Source organism: Oculina patagonica, chromosome 14, assembly GCF_052425735.1.
Source record: "Oculina patagonica isolate OP01 chromosome 14, crgOcupat, whole genome shotgun sequence".
NCBI classification, from domain to species: Eukaryota; Metazoa; Cnidaria; class Anthozoa; order Scleractinia; family Oculinidae; genus Oculina; species Oculina patagonica.
Window position 1 is genome coordinate 23,049,211 of NC_135771.1, and position 22,219 is coordinate 23,071,429.

At 38.2% G+C, this 22,219-nt stretch overlaps 2 protein-coding genes across 4 annotated transcripts in view; both read right to left on the minus strand.

The window, feature by feature from the left end:
- The window catches only part of LOC144639217 (vitellogenin-like), a 29,093-nt gene extending 20,847 nt beyond the window's left edge, over positions 1 to 8,246 (minus strand). Inside the window, 8 exon segments of the mRNA XM_078498494.1 lie at positions 563 to 663; positions 1,092 to 1,135; positions 1,545 to 1,681; positions 2,306 to 2,497; positions 3,420 to 3,704; positions 4,535 to 4,680; positions 7,541 to 7,588; positions 8,093 to 8,246. Coding sequence (XP_078354620.1) covers positions 563 to 663; positions 1,092 to 1,135; positions 1,545 to 1,681; positions 2,306 to 2,497; positions 3,420 to 3,704; positions 4,535 to 4,680; positions 7,541 to 7,588; positions 8,093 to 8,147 — 1,008 coding nt within the window. The 5' untranslated portion in view covers positions 8,148 to 8,246.
- Positions 8,247 to 9,875: 1,629 nt separating this feature from the next.
- Positions 9,876 to 20,579, minus strand: LOC144639253 (serine protease hepsin-like). Of its 3 annotated transcripts, none has more exons than XM_078498549.1 (8): positions 20,417 to 20,579; positions 20,164 to 20,290; positions 18,432 to 18,494; positions 17,860 to 17,892; positions 16,266 to 16,301; positions 15,483 to 15,674; positions 14,060 to 14,236; positions 9,876 to 12,738 (listed from the first exon to the last, which is right to left on the minus strand). In XM_078498549.1, the coding sequence occupies exons 3-8, from the start codon at positions 18,478 to 18,480 to the stop codon at positions 12,287 to 12,289; spliced, it is 939 nt and encodes a 312-aa protein (XP_078354675.1). In that variant the 5' UTR covers positions 18,481 to 18,494; positions 20,164 to 20,290; positions 20,417 to 20,579; the 3' UTR covers positions 9,876 to 12,286. The 3 variants fall into 3 exon arrangements, with proteins under 3 accessions (XP_078354675.1, XP_078354674.1, XP_078354676.1); XM_078498548.1 differs by having other exon boundaries at positions 20,411 to 20,579; XM_078498550.1 differs by lacking the exons at positions 16,266 to 16,301; positions 20,417 to 20,579 and having other exon boundaries at positions 9,877 to 12,738; positions 20,164 to 20,386.
- Positions 20,580 to 22,219: the final 1,640 nt, after the last annotated feature.

Consider the following 22,219-nt stretch of genomic DNA (forward strand, 5'->3'; position numbering starts at 1 on the left):
GAAAACAGTGTATATTTTGCACTTGATTAATTTTCAAAAATCATATTTCAATTTACAGGCTTTTTTTAATTTTTCAGAAATTCGCAAAAATTTGAAAATGCGGTCACAGTGCGGCTTGTTGCCTGATAATACGGTTTGCAGAAAATATTCAAAAGCTAAGTGCGAGGATGAGGTATCCTCCAAGTAGTCAAGAATAGCAGAAAATCACGCGATATTTGCAATAGAAAAAGGGACAAGAGGTGCAACCTGTTCCCAGGGTCCCCCCCCCCCCAAGAGAGAAGAGAGCCTAGGAACGAGGTTGCAAGAGGCGGGAGTTTCTTAGGAACAGGAATATAAGAAGGGACGAGAGGGTGAGTGTTTACCTGTCCTCACCTACAGTCCCACTGTAGTGTGATGATCAACTTTTTACTCCCATAGTTCTACTCGGACAGTCTTTAGCTACTGGAGTTTTTCTATTTCACGAAAGGAGTTACTAATATTGGCTTTTTTGGTTCTATGATTAACAAACGAAATAACAAATACGTCGTGCCTAAATTTATACCCCCCACCCCCTCCAACTAACCTCCGTCATGATCTCAGTCCTTTGCTTCTCGGTCAGCGGTTTGTCCTTCTCGTCATAATTCGTCATTTCAAGTGTCCTTGCAATGATACCATGAACAGTATCTGAAACAATGATATATTGTTATCCAATTTTACCTTATTATACGTAAAACGTCTTAGATTCTTCTTTGTGTGTGCAATGGACTAATAATACAAAAGATTGAGTACCGTACCAGTCAGCTAAGAGAACAATAAATAGAAAACTAATACTCAATCACAAAGGACACAGACAATCCAGTAAACCAATCAAAACTCGAAACAAATGCGTGTATCCGGCGCGAAGCGCGGGAAAACGTGCGTGAGCGAGTCACGATTTGTATTGTTTTTATTTCTTATTAGTCTAAAAAAATGGCGCAGTTTTTTAATTTCTAACCAATCACAAATCGTGGTAATGCAAAACCAAGTAAATGCAAATACTTTCGACACTAAAGTGAAAACTACTCTAAAATACATTCTTAGTAATTGCAGTTTGTACAAAATGAAATACTTACAGCTCTTTGATTCAGCTTTTACTTCCTTGAACTTCAGATATTGTCTGGAAAAAAACGTAAGGTCAATCTTCAACGCGGTCTTCCTTTGCTTGTATAGTTTATCAGTTTCCGCTTTATATGGCACAGTTCACAAACTAATTGTTTTTTGGCATCACAGATAGCCAGAAGGCACTGTATATATCACGTGATCAAAATGGACCAATAAGAGGGCTGCATTTTTTTACATAATAAGCAAACACCATTTTGGATATCGAGTGGCAGTTTGGGATGGATTTTTTTTATAAGGGCGACCCAAAACGGCGAGAGAACGGAATGAAAACAGCCAGCCCACGTGACTAAAATCCTGTTATCTGATTAGTTAAACCCTATATTGACCCCATATACCACTTATAAGGATGCTGGTTTCGTTCTTGAGATATTATTAAGATAACTTCTCGTTTTAGTTATACATACTTGGTAATGGTCATTCCACTCCCCTTCATCTGTGTTGGCGTAAACATGTACTTTCCCTTTGTTTTACATTTCTTCACCACGAATTTGTCCTCCGTTCCCAAAAGATCGCATGAAGTTGACACGAAGATCTTCAGAGGCTGCGAACAACAAAGATGATAATCAAACGGTCAGATAATGTTGCACCGGGAAAATTTTACTTTCTTTTATGGTGCACAGGTTATCTTTTGGGTTTTTTTTGCGGTGCCATGCAAAGCTTCTACATCACCTTGGGGGATTAAAATTGCGTGATGCGTTTAATTATTGCTGCGAGAAAAATATGAAGAACGGCTGCGAAGCGCGAGCTTCATAAACCAGTAAAAGAGCTATACTGTTCCATATCAGAAATTCGTAATATCAGGTCAAAAAACAAACTTTTAATTTCAAAACATTCTTGGTTTTAATTTCTTCATCACTGACTCACTTTCCTGAGAAAACGCCTAAATGCTATCTTTTAATAGGGAATCTTCTTCATAAGACGTTGTTAAAAACTCTTCTTGCAAATGTTGCTTCTTAAATTTTCCTTATTTCTGATATTTAGAGGGTCTAAAGCGCACAAGTAACGGAGAAGAGAGTAAAGGATTGGATGAGGATTGTACAAATCAATTTTTCCATGCTCTAGCTACTCCCCATCCCTCTAAAAGTAAAACAAGCAAGGAAACAAACAAACAAATTTCTTCTCCCGAAAATCTTCGTCGGTAGTACGTATCTTTCGTTGGACCTACCTCATCAATGGTTGTGCAATTCTTGTTGACACAGCGGACCCCAGGAACATTAGTAAACAGACGTCGTGGTTTTGTAGTGCAGTTGTTCAGGTTCAAGGTCTTGGACACTTTCATCTCTTTGATTCTACTGGTCTGATCCGGGACAGTGTATCGCACATCATACATGTTTTCACACATTCCATGTGAGCTTAGCTGTAGAACAAAAACGAATATATTTTCATCGCCTTTTAGTGTCTGACGGGTGCAATTGGCAGTCTTTGTACTAGTTTCAGTCCTGCGTGACACAAAATTCAGTCTGCAAAATTTAGCAGATGTTCGGTGAAGTTTGCTTGCTGACTTCAGTCAATACCGGAACATTGTCAGAAAACATGAAATTACCACGAATCTCTTTTTAAATTTGCACGATTAAATCAATGATGATAAAGGACCTAACCTATGTCACGGTACAGTATTAGTATCTTTTTTCCGATTAAGACAAAATTAGTACAAAATACCTTTCAATTTTAAGGAACCTTAAAATGATACTTTTTAATGATTTAACTTCTAAGGTAAAAAATTCAAAGCACCAATGATTGACTGAACACTGTAAAAAGATTTAGATGCATTTCGAACGACAAACTTGAGAAAATATTGCCCGTGACGTGGCTCCTTTTTTTAACATCACAGTCCATTTACACCAATACTGGCTGACTAAATTGATAAATAATGAATTAAATTAAATACTTACAACAACCTACGTTAATTACGGGACTAATTTAATTTGACGCAAGACTTACCAGGATAAAAAAAATTACAGGGTTGGATTTTCAAGACTGCTATAAAGAGTCGCAAAAACGTGCGCACAGCACGACTCCTTTTTAGTTAAATATACATATATTGTTTATCTAAAATAGAATAGGCCAAGATCTCACTGGAAAAAGCTATAGCGTTACATCAAGTTTTTAAGGTGCTTGCTTTCTTTTTGCATATTATCCAGTTCGAGGTGTGCTTTTAACAGAAATACTCGTTCATTACATAATATAAACTTAAAATAAAGTGCTTGCAAACTCACAGAGCTAAATTCAGTAGATACAACACTTACGATAGGAGATCATTTAAATAAAAAGCATATTACCTCCCAGTTCTTGTACATTCTTGGTTCTTCATTATCATCAATGGAAGGCTCCGGCTTCGTAAAATTATGATGAAGGATGGAAAGAATTCCTCTTTTGATGTTCAAAATATACTCTGGCTCATCATCGTCGCAGTAGATCTTTCCAACCTTGCCTTCTTTGTATTCAAACTCGATTACTCGTTCAAGCAGTGGAGTGAGCTCGTCGGAGACTGGGGAGATCTTTAGCGAGTCTGAACCACAATACTGAGATGTCCCATTCACTTCGTACAAAGTGGGGTTTCTGATCTGAAAAAGAAAAGAAAATGTATTAGTTCATGGTCTTATTAAATCCCCTTAAGTTACTGGTCTCCAAACATTTTGTATAGTTTAGTACCTGTTAATATTTTTAATATAACCAAAATAGTACCAAAAAAATCAAAATTGAAAAAATTAGTTTTATATTGCAAAATCAGTCGACAAACAAACAGCGCCATATTAATGGCTCGATGGCTTAAGTGTGAATGGTTACACAACATGCAAGTTAGAACCACCTTGTGAATAGACAGTATAAAAACAGTACCACATATAAGAGCTGTTCGTAGCTTTCATTTAGAATGGTCACACACTAGGGTTTCATCCACAGACTTTAAAACTTTGAACCACTTTTGTAGAGCATAATAAACAGTACCACATGAAAGTACTGCTCAATAATAGCTTTCATTTGATTGGCCACAAACTGGGGTTTCATTTACAGACTCAAAAATTAGAACCTCCTTGTACAGCATAATAAACAGTACCAGAATACAGTACTGCTCAATAGCTTTCATTTAAATGGTCAAAAACTAGGGTTTCATCAACAGACTTAAAAGTAAGAACCACCTTCTACAGCATAATAAACAGTACCACATGAAAGTACTGCTCAATAGCTCTCATTTGATTGGTCACACACTAGGGTTTTTATTACTCTCAAGTTAGTTTTGCCGTAAAGCATACGTAATCATCTGAGCGTTTTGTTAGGCAAAAATGGTAGAAAGCATTTCCACTGGCTAAAGGTTTGTCGTTTAGTCCAATAGATAGGAAAGCTTGTCAGCAAGCTAATAATAAGCTGAATAAAGCATCTTTTGTGTAATATTGACCTTGAGATAAGCTCGCGTGTCTGACTCGATGTGGAAATCCACGTCACACGTGATTTTGAGGCCTGCAAACCGTTGTTCTGTTTCTGGGAAACCGCTGGTCACACATGCCTCGTATTCGTAAGTGTACGTGTTCAGTGGTTTGTAACCTAAAATAAACAAGCAGTCAGATAAGCAAACAAATAAGAAAACAAACAAACAAAAAAAGAACACACCAGTCAACCAACTAAACAAACTAAAGAATTTATAAACAAACAAAATAAAACATATAAATTATAGGAAAACAAAAATTAGAAAACAAACAAAGACGACCACTCAACTAACAAATAAACACTCCGCAAGCAAATAAGAGCAAACACAAATTTGACAAAGAAACAAGGTAACATGACAGTTTCTCGAAGTCTTATGCTGATCAAAACATTAATTGTTTCAACTACCTTATTATAGGAAATTAACGCTTGTGTTAATTAAGGTATTTGAAATTAACGCGACTTAAATTAACGCGAATTGAAGAAAAAATTACTTCCCAATAAAGGAATTACGGAAAGAGGGGGTAACATTTCAAAATAAAGGAAATTAACGCGATGTACACAAGTGACAACAGGAACAAGTTTATTTCAACACTTGTAGGCATATAATCTTAAACGAAAACAATGTTCGTGGTACTTTTCCCACTTTGAGCGTTCTTCGCAGTATCAATGATAGTGGCAAGATAAAATTATGCTTTTTCCTTGGAGTCAAGAACATCTGGACAGTAACGAAAAATTGGGGCCAAAATGATGGAAATTAACGTCATGGAAATTAACGCTCCACTTAATTAACGGCGCGGAAATTAACGTTAATTTCATGACGCGTTAATTTCCTATAATAAGGTAATTACAATACATTCCTTCCAATATTAGGTTCTGAGAATTTAGTGGAGTCATAAAATTATATTTTCTAGCCCTGACTGATGATTTTCTTTATTCTGATTACCTTTCCGCTTGACAATGCCTTGATAATTTGATGAGAAATTTGAGGCACATCAGTTAACAAGATTTTTAGACCTTTGAAAAACGATGTTAATTAAGGTGACAGTAAAAACCCGCATACAAAAACCTAGTGATTGAACCTACAGGCTGAAAGTTGGCATTTAAATACCCGGAAAACTATAAGAACCTGTTCAGTATGGCAAAGAAAAATATGTAATTTTTATGCGAAAAGATCACTCCAATTTTGATGGGCAAAATTCTGGATTTTAATTGTGTGAGAAACCGTCTGACACAAAGATATTGTGTGTGTACCGATTGGAGCCCCCCGCCCCCCCGAAACAACCGGGCCCCCCCCCCCCCCGGAGCCACAGATGAAGACGAACAGGGCAGCCCCCGGCGCGACGCCCCGCCCGGAGCCCCCCCAGCCCCACCGGGGGCGGTCGGTATCTGTTTATCTTTGATTTTACAGTTATTTAGTTTTCACTATAAATATGTTTCCCATAAAGCTACAGTGCGTACGACAACCTCTGAAAAATAAGAACCTATTAACAACCTTGTCAGAACCTGAATTGTGATAGCCTTTTTATAAGAACATGTTTAGCCTGACCTCGAAATTTGGTCTTATATGCAGGGTTTTGCTGTACCTTGTCAGATTAAACAGTTTTACATGGAAATTCGCTTGTCTCTGATAAGTACTATTATTCTTAGATAATCTATAAAGCCTTTTATCAAAAACAACATTAACTTAACAAAGAATCCTTTTGAAGTGTCCGAACGCTTAATGTTACTTTTGCATGCTTGGGCCAGTTATCGATAGGAAGTTAAATAATCGTGAATATCTAGCGAAGATCACGACAAGGAATCATGTAATCCTTCTGCGTCCAGACAAATGGTCAAAAGGTTAACACATTTCTAGTGTCTACTTTCTAGTTTCATTATTTAGCAAGCAAAAGTCAGTAAAACGTCCAAGCTGATTTCATAATGGTTTTCTAGGAAAAGTTTAACTTTCCAATAATTCCTAGAAGTGTAGCTATCCGGATTAAGTTCTTTAAAAACTCGCAACAGATCAAAGTTTACGTTTGATTTAAAAATAATATTGTGAGATTCTCAATAAAAAAGGGTTTCAAGAAGAAAACGTCTTATGCGTACGTAGTATTGAGAAATAATTTCGAAACAGACAGACAAGCAAAACGTTATCCCAATTATCCTTGATTCGATAACCGAAGGTTATTTCTTGGAGGGTCACGTTCCAGGAGTTTTATTTTCGTTTCCTCGTTTTCCCGTATTTCTTTTATTTTTTAATTGAAAATTTGATTTATTGTTGAAAAAGTCTCTGCTTTCGATTTTCAAGGTAGGCTTTTTTTATTGGTTAGTAAAGGATATTGGACTATGGAACGAAAAGACGCGAATGACGTCATCGACACCGAATCAGGTGATGTCGATGGGGTGATCAGTTCCCTGTGTGATAATGTGTTCTCAGTCTTTTAGCAATTTTGACGCTTGATAATTTTTTGAGAAGACAATGAAATTGATAAAGGGGAATTCCTTTTCTTCAAAGGAAAACGACATACGTTTAATTTAACAAATCAAATTATTTTAAGCTGGAATTAGTGCCTGCTTTGTACGTTTTTTTTTTCTACATCAACAAGGCTAGTTGGAAACAGGCCTAGCGAAACCTAGCTGTTATGTAATCATTGGCTGAGTTATCCAAAGCCTTAGCTTGTAGCTGTTTAAGTTATTAAATGTATATGAAGGAATTTCAGGCCATTTTCTCATAGCCACTACAGTTTCTTTGTTCCTATTTATGTAACATCGATAAACGTTTGTGGGTTTCATTTCCTTCTCATCACATCAATGACACACAAGTCAACCAAATGCAGTCCGAATGACGTCATTTGAAGTTTCGCCAAATAACAAGATTTCCTTTACGCAGAGAACTTTAATTTGTCAGCCAAAGCCCCGAGAATGGGGTAAAGGATGCGTATGCGAAACGATATGAAGAGAAAGTCGCGGTTATGCATAAAGAATAAATTCTTACCTTTGAAGAGGGGGTCCTTTAGATCAAGCTTTGGAATGTCACGATGACCTACAATTTGCATGAAAGTAACTATTAGTAAATTAAATTTGTGGGAAATATTTAAGATTCACTTCTTCCTTGTGAAACAAAGAAATTTAAACCAAATTTACAGTACAATTGAGAAATTAAACTCTCCGTCCTAAATTAAAAGTAAACTGATAAAAATCGATGGAAAAATGATTTTTAAATCCTTTCTTCCGTCAAATGAATTTAAGTTCGTTTGACGTTTCTTACAAAATGCACTGTTTAAGATAAAGCCTGCGTCCAGCCTAGTGGCCCATACAGGCCAGCTTATCCCGGTTTATGCACTGTTTGGCTGACCAATAATTGAGAATATCTGACTTTGGTGAAAAGACTGTACCGCTAGAGCAACGAAAGGGATTAATTTAACAGAGACCAAAACCTCATATAGAGAACTTTCCAATGAGACTTAAATTGTGAACTTAAGAGAACCATTGAATTCAGTGACGAACATTTTAGGTAGTTAGGTTAAGATGTTATATATATTTTTACCTGGTTGCCCTGTAACAGAAACTCCAGCTAACAACAGAAGAACGAAAACCTTCATCTTGTTAAGTACTGGCTATTCTGCGAACAAGCAACGTATGGCTACAATGTCCCAGTATTTATAGACGAGCAAACCTCCAACTCGAATGTAATTTCATCTGGCCCCAAATAAGCCTGGCATAAGTAAAAGACAATAGGCCAAGTTCATCTGCCCGGGAACAATTGGGGCTTCACTCCAAAAATTTATATCTGCAGTTAATGATATTATAAGCTTGGGTTTAAGGTTTTAAATCTGTTTTTGTTATTCATGTTATTTTCTGACAAGATGCATAGTTAGGAACCACTGAGTTTACAAACATCCCAACTGTAGCTGCAATTGTTACAGAATGTTTTGTAAATACAACGAAAAGTTATTGCCAGTATTAAAAACTTACATTGTAATTATGATGTTGCAAGAGTTCGGGGGGCAATACGTGGCCTTTAACGGAAGTTCGTCCAAAAAAAAAAACAATCGAAAACAAAGTGGTTATTATCAAACAGACGACCCCTAACACACCAAAAAGATAAACAAGAACAATCTTGCTTGAAAATAATGCATTTTATTCAAAGAAGAACGAGAAAAAACGATTAAACTACTTAAAATCATGTAACATTTCCTCAAATCGTTACGTCAGTAGCAGAATTTTCATTGTTCCATCTTCTACGTGACCGAGTTTTAAAGTGTGACGTCATACCAGAACACACTGGCTCGATTAGAGGCTGTACGCGGTCAATCTACGCGGTCAAAGTCTAGCTGGCAGGTTTATAGGTTCAATACAATGACTCGTAAAATACAAAACCTTAGTGAACTTTACAGCGATTTTTGTATGCCCTAGTTCTCTACAGCACTTAAAAAGAATTTCTTCTAACTTTGTTTTGAGATGTCATCATGTTTTTAATCTGATTTATCTCGACTTTGGACTCTGGACGGTGTTAAATTCTAGGAGAGAGTTTTATTTTTAAAATCAAATATGATGCTTTACAAGATAACCTCTGCCTCTTCGATAAACTGATAATCCGTTGTAACAACAAAAATGATTATTTGTTCTTCATTCAACACCGAAACACGTACATGTACACGAGTAAAAAAAGGTTTGACATTTTTCGTGAAAACAAACAATTCTATTCTAAGTGTTTTCTTTTGTTTAGAACTGAACTGGGACCACAGGGGCAGTAGAAGTATCGTGCAAATAAGAGGCTTGTAACAATCTCAAAATAGATTTTCTCCTAACTGATTCCATTAGTTCCCTTTAAAGTTAGTTCGGAGAATTTGGAGTTAAATCTATAAAATATCACCTTGTTGATGATTTTCTATTTTCTCATTACCTATCTGCTCTTAACAATGTATTGGCAGTGAGGGAGAAAATGGACCTCGATCACACTTTGGGAATTAGTTGCTTGACAAGGAACGAAGTTCAAATGGGAGTTGGAATTTCAACCAAGTTTCAGCGGTTTCATTAAAACTCTAATAAAATATCAAGATAGAGACTTTTCCTTTATTTAGGAGCGATTGTTTTACTTTTCCAAAAAATTACAGAAATAAGGTATCTTAGTCGTTCCGGAAAGCTTAAACTTTGCACGATGAGGTCAATCAATTTCGTCATTGAGTTACCAGCTCCATCTACGAAAATTACAAAGAATTAAAAACTTACATTGTAATTATGATATTGCAAGTGTTTGGGGGCAATACGTGGCCCCTAACGGAAATTCTTCGAAAAAAACAAAACAATTGAAAACAAAGCGAAAACAAGAGATTATAATCAAGCAGTCGACCCCTTACACACCAAAAGATAAACAAGAACAATCTAGATTTGAAAATAATGCATTTTATTCAACGATGAACGATGGAAAACGATTAAACTACTGTCAAATTTTTGCAAATTGTTACACAGCAGAAGTTTCATTGTTCCATCTTCTACGTGACCGAGATAGGTGTGACGTCATGCCAAAACGCACTGGCTAGCTTACAGGCCGTACTCGGCCAAAGTCTGGCAGGTTTTAAAAGTTATCATTGTCAGCGCATAAAAGTACAATAAAAACTCGTAAAATGAAAAACTTTCCAGTGAATTTTGTATGCCTTAGTTCTCTACAGCACTTAAAAAGAATTTCTTCTAACTTTGTTTTGCGATGTCATCATGTTTTTAATCTGATCTATCTCGACTTTGGACTCCGGACGGTGTTAAATTCTAGGAGAGAGTTTTATTTTTAAAATCAAATATGATACTTTACAAGATAACCTCTGCTTCTTCGATAAGTAGATAATCCGTTGTAACAACACAAAAGATTATTTGTTCTTTGTTCAACACGGACACACGTACATGTACACGAGTAAAATGATTTGACGTTTTACGCGAAAACAAACGATTCTATTCTTAGTGTTTTCTTTTGTTTACAGCTGAGCTGAGACCACAGGAGCAGTAGAAGTATCGTGCAAATAAGAGGCTTGTAACAATCTCAAAATAGATTTTCTCCTAACTGATTCCATTAGTTCCCTTTAAAGTTAGTTCGGAGAATTTAGAGTTAAATCTATAAAATATCACCTTGTTGATAATTTTCTATTTTCTCATTACCTATCTGCTCTTAACAGTGTATTGTTAGTGAGGGAGAAAATGAAACTCGATCACACTTTTGGGAATTTAAGTGCTTGACAAGGAACGAAGTTCAAATAGAAGTTGGAAGTCAACCAAGTTTCAAGATCGAGACCTTTCCTTTAGTTAGGAGCGATTGTTTTGCTTCTCAACAAATTACAGAAATAAAGTATCTAAGTCGTTCCGGAAAGCTTAAACTTTGCACGACGAGGTCAAACAATTACGTCATTGAGTTACCAGCTCCATCTACTAAAATTACAAAGAAGCTCATTTTATCACGCACACAAAACTGAAGAAATTATGACATCTTTTTTTTTATTATTTCTGTCTGATTAGAAGATTACGGGAAAGCAACATTGTATCAGCTCATGATACCAAATGATTTACTTCAGTCTGCGCGCGTTAGTCTAAAGGTGATAATAAGCTGTTAATTGTTCGCGGCCTTTGATGAAGTGCCTTGTTTTTCTTCTGTCTGTCAAATTTATCCAGCTAAAGATAATAAGTACAGTAGAACCCCGGTAACACGTACTCTGAAACAGTTCGAGTTAGCGGGGTTTTAAGTTTATTGGGGTCGATTGAATATATTATTTGCCAAGTAAATAATAATAGTTTACTGATTTTTCAGCACTTCAGTTACAGTGCACTGCAAATCTCGTCAGAAACTCTAACACGATCATAAATTCTTATGATTAGAGTGGGATAATGGCTGTCAAATACGTGATCTGTTCGTTTCTCTAATCAATGGGCATCCGTGGCGAGTTGCAAGAAACGGAATTCGAGTTATCCCCAGTTATCGGGGAAATTTTGACCCAAATTTTGACTAAGAGAACTGAAATTTAGTTCGGGTTAGCGGGGTTTTCGAGTTATCCGAGTTCGAGTTAACCGACGGTAAAAATGACTGAAAAGTAGGAAATGGAAGTAAGTTCGAGTTAGCGGGGAGTTTCAGTTATCCAAGTTCGAGTAACCGGGGTTCTACTGTTATACTAAAGGCGTTCACAATAGGTACACTTAGTTTTTTTGGTTCAAACTGCCTGCACTGAATTAGAATACGATAGCTTTGATGTAAGGAACGCTTTTTTCAGAGCTCGATAATTTGAACCAAACGAGACGTGGATACTTTTGCATGTTCCTGCTTTTTCCTCTTGAGGAATAAGGGAAAAGACCTTGCCAATGCCTGAATTCCTTAACTCATTCCCCTATTTATTTCCTGGGCAGCGAGAAACATAATTTTGAATTTGACTATTCTACTGAAGACCGTCCAAAAATATTGCGGCATTCCTAATCAACCCCAATTAAGAACGGTTTTAATAAGCGCAAATTCAACATTTAAGTCCAAAACTGTAACCACAGCGCGTTTTGTAGTCTGCATGTGGTTTGTACGAAATCAGGTAAAATGTTTTTAAAGTGATTGTGTGTAGAAGCGGTTTTGTGGATAATATAAATGATTTTCATTGACCAAGATAAACTACACACTGTTCTTTCCCCCTCCCCTGAGAAAAGGGTCGCTCCCTTCAGGGTAGGGAAAGGGAAATTTCGCACAGCCTCCAATAGGCATATTGACGTTTTCACAGCGCTACGATCCTCTTTCAAATTTGGTGATTGTGTCCTTTATCCACGGAGTAAGTGCAGTCAAGTTTGCGTAAACGCCATATTTGTTCGGTAAAGCGCATTGATCACCCCACGAAACCAGCCCTGCCGCGTAATAGCGCCCGCATCTCGTACAGACCAGCGGACCACCACTGTCGTATTCGCATGCGTCGATTTTGCCCTCGGGATATCCCGCACAAAAAGCAGTGTCGTGTATGGTCCCGTTGTAGGCCTTTTCCATGTTGCACACCTCACGAGAAACGATTCTCACCATGGCTTCGCGTAGAATATCTGGTTGTTGAGCGCCATTCCATTGGGTGTGACCCCACCCCGCCACGTAACACTCCTCATTTGGGGCAAAGACTTGATCTGGACGCGGTAAGCAGAGCGGCTGAACGTAGTTATTAAATGTAAGTGGGCTGTCGAGCTTCATAATTGCTGAAATACAAAAAAAAAACAAGATGTTTTAGACTTCCTCCTATGATTATCTTTGATTCACTTTAAAAGTTAAATGACTGCCAGGGGTCATGAATGGTCCCTGAAATTGTCGCAGTGCTCGCAAATGCTCGTAAAATTTTAGAGGGTGCTCGTTTGCTCGTGCTCGCACAATTTTACAAGTGTTCACATGCTCGGTTTTTAGTGAAGGTAGGTTTTTGAAAAGTGCTCGTTGCTCGCAAGGCTAATTTTTGTCAATGCTCGTGCTCGCAAGGCTAATTTTTGTCAATGCTCGTGCTCGCAAAGAAAAACGCTGTGCTCGCATGCTCGCAAATGCTCGCAAAGACCATTTGATACCCCTTCTGCCCTTAACAGCCCTTTTGTGTTGTGCAACACGTATAGTTTCAAGTAATCGTTAAAAAGCACGTCAAATGTATACGCATCATTTGGCAGATGTTACATAAAGTTAAAGGTACAGCGTGTAAACAAAGCGCCAGTGCAGCGATGAGATCAGTTCTCTTTTTTCCAGATGAAAACAGATAATCTAGATGGTCCCGTGTTTTCTTCTCTTACTGTCAAGACTAAAGGTAGACTAACGGATCCCGGGGTCCGGGCCGAGCTTGACCAGGGTTGCTTCGTAGGTAGGCGTTTATTTCTGGCGGTGCAGTTTTGAATACTTTTTTTACGCTTAGATTTGTAAAGTAGCTTTAATCAGCTAATGTCTCCGAGCATTCCCACCCCAAACTTGACAGTACTTCAGGCAAAGGCCTGCATGACCACGTCAACGTTACTGAAAAAATAATATTTGCGATCCTAGGGCGGAGTTCTCTTGGACAAGACACATTTCTCTCACGGTGCCTTTTTCCACCGATGATTGTTATAAATGAATATTGGTAAATTGTTAAGGCAGCTTTATAAAATGCTAGAATATGGGGGCCAGGTATAACCTGCGATGATTTAAAAATCATCCCATCCTGCGGGAGCAATAATACTTCTTGTCTAGATCTCTTCATGCCACAGAAATAGAGATTACTTTGTGGTTAGTGAGCGCGTACGATTTTTATTCACGCATTGTGAAGAATAACAGAACGAGTGAGCTCTTTATTCTTCTTATTCGTTATTCTTAATATTGGCGGGAAAATCCGATACGCCTTTTTTCACTAGTGACAAAAACCGTATGACCAATAGGATTGCTTCTCATCAAGGAGAGACGATTTTCATTCGAGGCTTTTGTAATGTAGTAGTTATATAGTAAAAAGAGTTACGTGCGCGGACAGTAATCACTTATGATACTTGCGAAAAGACTTGTGTTTTTGGTACCTACTTATATCGTTTAAGGGAGGCGTGTCATATATTCCTTCAAAATACATGGACATGTACTCTTCATGTAATGTGATGTTAACAACTTTACGTCGCTGTTCAAATTTGTCGTTTTTCTCTTTGAGGTGATAATCTCCAAGAACTACAGTCCAGTCAGCAGGGATATCTGATGTAAGGGGATCTAAATAGAATTGAATAAACAAAAGATTAACATTCATTTTGTATAATAAGACAATTTCGTCGAAGGAATCCGTGCACACTCCAGATCTCCTGGGCCAAAATTATCTTAATTTCAGTTCTCACCAAAGACATATAAATAGCAACTTTGTAAGAGTTAGGAATAATTAGGTTAAATCTATGAAGAGAAGATAAAGAAAATATTTGTAAAATCTTCCTAAACTAAACGACTTTCTCTGTATAAAACTATAGATTCCTTGAGCTAAATTAAACGTTCTTGCATTGGAGCGATTTTCATTTACTTTGGTTTTGCGCTTAGTGATTGGATGGCGCCAATTTCTCAAAGTGCCAATCAGAAGTACCGTAATGATTCGATTTAGCGCCCGGGGCGCTTATTTACTTTTGGCACCTCAAGGGAGGGCGTTTATTCGAAACAGGGCGCTTATTCGGGTCAGGGCGTTTATTTAATTTTTTGAGAAACAACCAAATGTATCTAACAATAGCAGGAACTATAACAGTTAGAAATTGTTAAAAGTTCAGCTTCTTTTAAAATAATTGTTCATTTAAACAGTAAATATATACATGAACTGTACGGTGAACAGTCAGGAGTTTATCTAGTTGACATCAGTGACTTCAGTAGGGGCAGTTATCCACAAAAGGGGCATTTATTAAAATAGGGGTGCTTATAAGAATGGGGGCGCTAATAAGAATGGGGGCGCTTATTAGAATAGGGGCGCTTATTTACAAAAACACATTCGATGGGGGGCGCTTATTCGGATGGGGGCGCTTATTGGAAGGAGGGCGCTAAATCGAATCATTACGGTAAAGCCAAAACCAATCGTGACTCGCTTGCACACGTTTTTCCATCCTTCACGCCGGCTATATGAATTTGCTTCGAGATTTGCTTGGTTAACTGATAAACTCGTTTTTTTTTTGCCGTATTGATAGAGTTATTTTAACAGATCGCTTACAAAAATGTAATTTAAAAATTGCGCGTTGAAAACCGCGCGGAATTGTTTTCCGTGCTTGTTAGCGCGCGAAGCGCACTCAATCCACGCGTATTGCTCAGAACGATCAGCTTCTGCTTGGATTTTTAAGCTCGCAGGCGCCCTCCGTATTTAGGGGTCTTCTGCAAATTAAATGAGCGAACAGTGGAGGAGTTCTAGTGTCCTTTGTGAGAGGACTCTATAATTACTTGGTTTTGCTTTTACAACACTCAATCAAAAATTACTCTATTAATTAACACTCACTAAAACAATGAGCCGTTGTCATGATCCAGGTATTGGAGATGATTGCGCCGCCGCAGTAGTGAAGTCCCTTGTAGAATAACGCCGCTTGCCAAGGCCACTTCCCCTGGGAACTCTGGGAACCACCCACAATCCTTTTCACGCGTCGACCTGTAGTGTTTCGTATTTTTCGGAGACCACATTCCTGGGGAAAGACTGAAGAAAATATAACTTATCGGTTTAGTTTAATAAAGCAATAATAATCCTTTTTCCAAATATGAAAATCTGTATAATAGCTGTAAGATTGGAGCGGTTTTCACTTAAGCGTTGAAAGTAATTCGCGTATGCATTACTTTTGAATTTACTAAGCTCAGTGATTGGTTTAAAGCTCTCGCGCCACTTACTCAGCCAATCAGAAGTAAATCCAAAACCAATCGTTTCTCGCTTGCGCACGTTTTCCGGCGCTTCGTGCCGGCTGCATGTATTTGTTTTGGGTTTTGATTGGTTCGCTGGATTGTCTGTGTTCTTTGTGATTGGCCAAAGTTGTTTTTGGTTTTACGAAACTCAATTAAAAACTGCTCTATCTACTAAATCTATTCTGTTGAATTAAAAAGTTGTTTGAAAATTCATATACTGAGTTATTAAAATCTATCGATTTTCCTTGTTTCTCGAAGTTAAAAAGAAGAAGTGTATTCTTTTTTTCCTACATATCTATTCATGTACGTTCTGAAGACATGATAAATCTTCCTCTACAAAATGAAAATAGACAACGTCGTTCTTTTCAAATAACGTGAAAATAAAACTTACTGTTATCTACGGAGGATGATGTCGACGATTTGCCCGCTAAAAATAAAAATAACGCCTGGCTATTTAACATCGACTGTTATTAGAATTGAAGTATTGGTAATATATTTCCAGAGTTTTGAAAAACTTTGATTGGCTGATCGATATCGGATAACCTTGCCTTTTCTTAAGTAAACGAGCTGTGTGCACTACATAAAAAAGACTTTTCTTAACCGACTTCTATACTGCAGTGAAATAAGTAACAAAAAAGACAAAGAGACAGAAATATTAAGGCGACGTGAATTCTGTTAACAGCTAAGTATACAACAGACGGCATTTATGGTCGCAAAGAGGAGATCGGCGGAAGCCCTAGAGTCCTTAGCTTTTCGCCATGGGGCCCTTATATTACGTTCCTTGCAGGGCGTAGGCCCCTGAAAACGTTCGCCACAGAGCCCGGATCCTGAAGCCCTAAACCCCTTTGGGACCCTCGGGGAGCATTAGCATGCCATGTCTCTAAGCACATAAAAAAATCTCGATTAAGAAAAGGAAATACCGTAATGCGGAATTGCATGCTGTTATGCTATTAGGCCAACAACAGCTTTTTTAATCGTTTGTTTTGATTTCCTATAGTTCAATTAATAAACCGCTTCCCGTACAATCTATTGACATCGATATCTTAAAGCCTGAGAAAAATTCTCAGACAGTGTCCCATCGGCAGTGAAGACAGCACCAACAAGGCACAGCTAAAAAAAAATAAAAACTACCGCAGCGGAAAATAACTTTTTTAACACCTTTGCAGTTCGGTCGTCACTTCAAGTTAAGCTCTTTTCCGTTGATAGAAATAAACGTTTACCGACCTTAAGGCAGGGGTAAACACGAATTTGAACAAAATTTTGAGAGGTTTAAAGTAGGGGCTTGTAATAAGAACGAGATATTGCCAGTAAATCCAAGTGAAGCGGTGCAGAAATGTCATTCATGTTAATAGCGTCTATGGGGACTTACAAGAGAGAAAATAACTGATGCATTATTTGACTGAGAAATAACTGGACGCAACCATTACCCGCTGTCCTCGTAAGTATAGGTTACAGGGTTTTATACCATGCCATAGAAAATACAGCCAATCAGAATACAGGAAAGCCGTTGTATATTCGACGGTATTCAACCCAACCTTCCCATCGTGCGCTGCGATCTTATTCTCGATGAAATTTAGTGAGCGTATTTTCTATGGCATGGTATAAAATAGTTACACAACACTTTCTCGTGGTATACTATGGAATATCCCACTTGTCACTTGTATTTTCTTCGTATACACACTCGCCTAAAGGCTCGTGTGTATACCGAGAAAATACAAGTGACTCGTGGGATATTCCATAGTATACCACTCGAAAGCGTTGCATAACTAGTATATATTTTAATTCAGTGTGGGAGGTGGAGAAGGTATAGTACTGGTATGCAACACTTTCGTTTTATGATGGGTGGGGTGGGGTGAAGCAGTGATATCGATCCGCCATATAAACTAAAGCATGAGAAAGACCTGGCTGAATATAAGGGGTAGTCATTGGTGGTGTGGGAACGGAGAAAATATAAATGAAGGCAAAATTCTTGAATTCCTGAATACCTGACAAAGGTGACGCGTCCAAGGGTGCAGAGTCTGTAGAAAAAAATTAACGTTTTTTAACGAAAACAGCCTATTCACAAACAGTTACGTATACATTGGAGATCCAAACTGATACAGGCAAAATGTTCTTTCTGCCTAAAAAAACTAAAACAAACAAACAAACAACAGGTAAACATAACTTATTCATTATAGAGCGGTTTTCACTTGAGTGTCGAAAGTTAATTGCGTTTGCTTTGGTTTTGCATTGCTACGCTTAGTGATTGGCTTAAAAATCTCGCGCCACTTTCTTAGCCAATCAGAACTAAAACCAAAACCAATCGTGACTCGCTCGCGCACGTTTTCCCGCGCTTCGAGCCAGCTACATGTATTTGCTTCGAGTTTTGATTGGTTCACTGGTTTGTCTGTGTCCTTTGTGATTGGCCGGAGTAATTACTTTGGTTTTGGTTTTACGACACTCAATTGAAAACTGCTCTAAGTTCGGTTTTCCTCTTACTATTCAAGACTGTGAGAATTACCTGAAAACCGAACAGAAGGAATTACGAAGGCTAATTAAACACAGAACGTCGACTTACCAAACAGCGGAGTTATACTAAGGCAGATAAAACACACTTCCAGAAACATCTTAATGTATTAACCTAGAGAGAGAATTAGTGAAATGTAAAGATAATATCCTCCAGCTGAGTTTGAAGATTTCTTGACAGTGTAAGAATTTCTGTAAAGTTATTGGAAAAAAAACAATTTACTTATCCTGAAATTGGCGCTCTTAGCGGGAGGCGCGGGGACCTAATGCAGAATAGTTTGTTGGACTACAGATCTAGCGGTCCGGGTTCCAGTCCTGGCCATTGTCACTGCAGGGTCATCTCTCTTCGCCCAGGTGCTGGGGTAATCCTTCGATGGACTAGCATCCCATCCACTGGGGGAGGGGGGAAGTGGGGGGGGGGGGGAGTATAAATCATGCTACGTAGAAACTGGGATAAGCTCTGGTCTGATGGACAAAGGCTCGAACGTAGACTTTGTTAGGTAATTGGCATATTGTTATTCTTGAGCAAATGTTAAGAAAGATTGAGCTGGACTAAATGGTAGTGGACTGGACTGGTTTGGACTCATGGTACAAAACGGACTGGTAAAACTGGTAAAACTAACTTTCTAATCCTATAGATCAGTTTCTATTGTTTCTTGTAGAGAAGATACCGAGGTACGTCACATCCTTTAAGGATGTCTCTAAATTCACGCCCGTAGTCCCAAGTACAAGGAACAAACTGTTTATTTGCTCTCAAGAGGAAAGGAAACACCTTTTCCGCTGGTTTGAGGATTCAAACCCACATAGAATCTTTTACTCTGCAGATCGGCGCGAATCCAACTCCGTGTTATCACATAAAACATCATGACCTCACATTCGGTCTTCGCAGCGCAGTGTTACGCAATATGTTTGTAGACCACTTGACGCTTATAAACCGTTTGACGTGTATTAACTCGGCTAATTAAAATGTAGTCTTTCCTTTGTTTACCTAGGTAATTGATACGAAATGCATTTACGACTGGTCCTCCGTTCGAATATCCAGTTACTGTAGAAATTACGCGATTGCTTTTGACGACTTTTACATCTGCTGTTGAAAGATCTGCGATGTTCTAGTTGGTTCAGAAAAGACAGAAACTTTACGACTGCGCGACATAAAATACTCGTGCGCGGAAAAGCAAGCTGATCTTATCTGACTGAAAAATGCACCTTTGCGCGTAATAGTTAAATCGCAGATCTGTCTTCGCAAAACAGTTTTAACCGGCTAAAATTGTCGAAATCAAAATAAACCAAAGAAGTGCTCTTTAATAACAAATACATCTTGGGTGACCCAACAGACGAGGCTGTCATCGATTACATGGCCCTAGGCATTTCTCCTTTGTCGGGTCTCCAGTGAAAATCTCCATTGTTTTTGTTTTAGCTCGTATCTAGTCTGAATTCCTAAAGCTAAAAATATTTACATTGGCAATCTTAACATTTATATCGATAAAGTAATCTGGCATAAAGATAGAACTTAGGGAAGGAATCCTTGAAACTCAAAATGTCGCATGCATTGCATAGCGTACTATATTGTGCTAAAATGTGAGACTAGCTAAAATTTTCCAGATCTATACTTTGAACACGAATCCGGAAAATTGCGGATAAAAATACTGATTTTATCCTTTCGATGCTATTTTTAAATTTTCAAGACTCCAAAACGTGGGTCATTTTTTTGGCATATAATTTACGACTAATATTTTTTACTCTTTATAAATATAACTAGCAAAAATAGCTGTGTCACCTCTTACCTGTGTACAGTAAAGGCAAAAGTCTGTCCTTAGTAAAAGTGTTTTCCGATAGTAAGACTCTACCCAGCCAATAAGATAGGAATGCACCTTTCTGCGTTCGCTGTTAGTGCACCCGTATGACCGAATCCTGAAACGTAGTGAAGAAGTTCTTCTGAGCAGAACTAAGTGAGGATTTGAAAATCGTCTAAACTAGATCTCGCTTGTCACTAATCTGTCAGGAAGTGGGATTAGCAATTAGTTGAGTAACACAAACCAGGTTTCCGTAGCTTATTGTCTGCGCCCCGCTCTGCGCGCGCGCGCGTCAAAACGTTGGTAAAGTTTCTGTCAGCCACTCCAACTTGAATACTCAGAGATCTTTGATGGAGAAAAGCAAGCAAGGTGTCTAAGAGTATTATAGCACTTCAATCGATCCAGCTGTCATTTCTAAACGTTCAGTCTAGATCTCTCTGGCCCCGTTTAATTTTTTCTTCAGAGGGGTCTAAGGTGAACTCTAAAACAGCCCCCAGGGCAAATCACTTGCACCCCCTGACTAAGCACCATTCTTTTAAGCACCTGGTTAGGTTATTTATATTTCATTTGACGCACTTCCGCAGATGAAGGGTCGCGTGCCGTCGGGCTTGAAGAAGCTTCAAGAATATCAAAGGAAACGGAGCTTGTCTACCTCCGTGAAATCCAAGATGGCGTCTACTGGCGCAGGCAACAATGGTTATCAACCTGTCCAACCATGACGCTGAAAATCATCACTTTGCTTTTCTTATTACTCCGAGCAAAATGTAAGATTTGCGCACAGTTCGTTCTGCTTAGGGGTTCTCTTTTCTCTTTCTGGGTCCGAGCAGGCGATCCGAAGAGCTGCCAGTAAAATAAACAGTGTTGAATGTAAGGGATGGTTCTCGCTGGGCAATGAGCGCGAAGGCCTCTTATTTCATTTTCTACCTCCGAAATTTCTAGAGAGCCCGGACGGTGTACTGTACCTATATATCTAGAGAGCCCGGACGGTGTACTGTACCTATATATCTAGAGAGCCCGGACGGTGTACTGTACCTATATATGTCGAAGATATCCTACGGGCAGTTGAGGGGTTTCTCGGTCCAAACATAAGCTTTTAGACTGTGAGTGCATTTCGTTAGCAGAGAGATGCACAATTCATGATAATCATGTACACGCTGAATACAAGTCATGACCTCGGTACAAAATAGCTTTTTAATGCCAAAACTAAATCGGTTGTCAGCATAAGTACTAGAAACGTTGGCAAAAAAAAAAAAAACACGAAATAGAACCAGAAAGAAAGTGCTTCTACTGACTCGAAAAGGAAAAAAAATGTGAATGACGCAAAACCGCAACGCAACATTAAGATTTTTCAGGTTACTGTTCTTAGCTAACATGTTTACAACCCCAAGTGCAACCCTTTTCTTGGCCAATAACCAAATCAACATAACATTATCTTTAAAACACTTAACTCGACTTTAACCTTTTATTTGCGTCAGTGTAAAAATTTGATATTTTGCGGTCGATAAATTGACCAAACAAGTTACCCGCGATAAACTGCGTATCCGGTGTAAAAAGAGAGACAATTGTGTTAGTATTCGATATTCACACAAACAAGATATTATCTATTATTTGCACAAACAAACAACATATTGTTTATAATTTACCTATATGGGAGAACAATATTTAAATCACCGCCGGTTCGGGCATTAGATAAGCGATATACGCAATTCCGTTTGACCTTGCATGTGTTCTCTTTCTGATCGTTGCATTGCCACACACGAAGAACTGTAAAGTTTTCCCTTAAATTTTACTTTGAAAAAAAAAGTGGACAAAGCTTAAAGGATTGGGTACATCGGCCGAAGCCGAAAACTTGGAAAACTCCATAACTAAGAAAGAATGCGAGTGTTCTCTCTTTTGCTGTAAAATCCTGCAACGCGTACATGTGTCTAGTACTGGGTAATAGGCTCTTGATCTTATCACGGTTTTCGACGCCATCTTGACGGGTAGGTTAACGCGGTTAGAAATTACAATGTTTGTATGGGACTCCAACGGCAAATATATTTTACGA

What these genes read in the sequence shown, in the direction of transcription:
- LOC144639253 (XM_078498549.1), bottom strand. Translation starts at nt 18,480, where the DNA reads ATGTTTCTGGAAGTGTGTTTTATCTGCCTTAGTATAACTCCGCTGTTT. An exon ending in GACAACGGCTCATTGTTTTA is followed by an intron (nt 14,237 to 15,482) that starts GTGAGTGTTAAT and finishes AATTCTATTTAG; the next exon opens with ATCCCCTTACATCAGATATC. An exon ending in GCCTCCCTTAAACGATATAA is followed by an intron (nt 12,739 to 14,059) that starts GTAGGTACCAAA and finishes TTTGTATTTCAG; the next exon opens with CAATTATGAAGCTCGACAGC.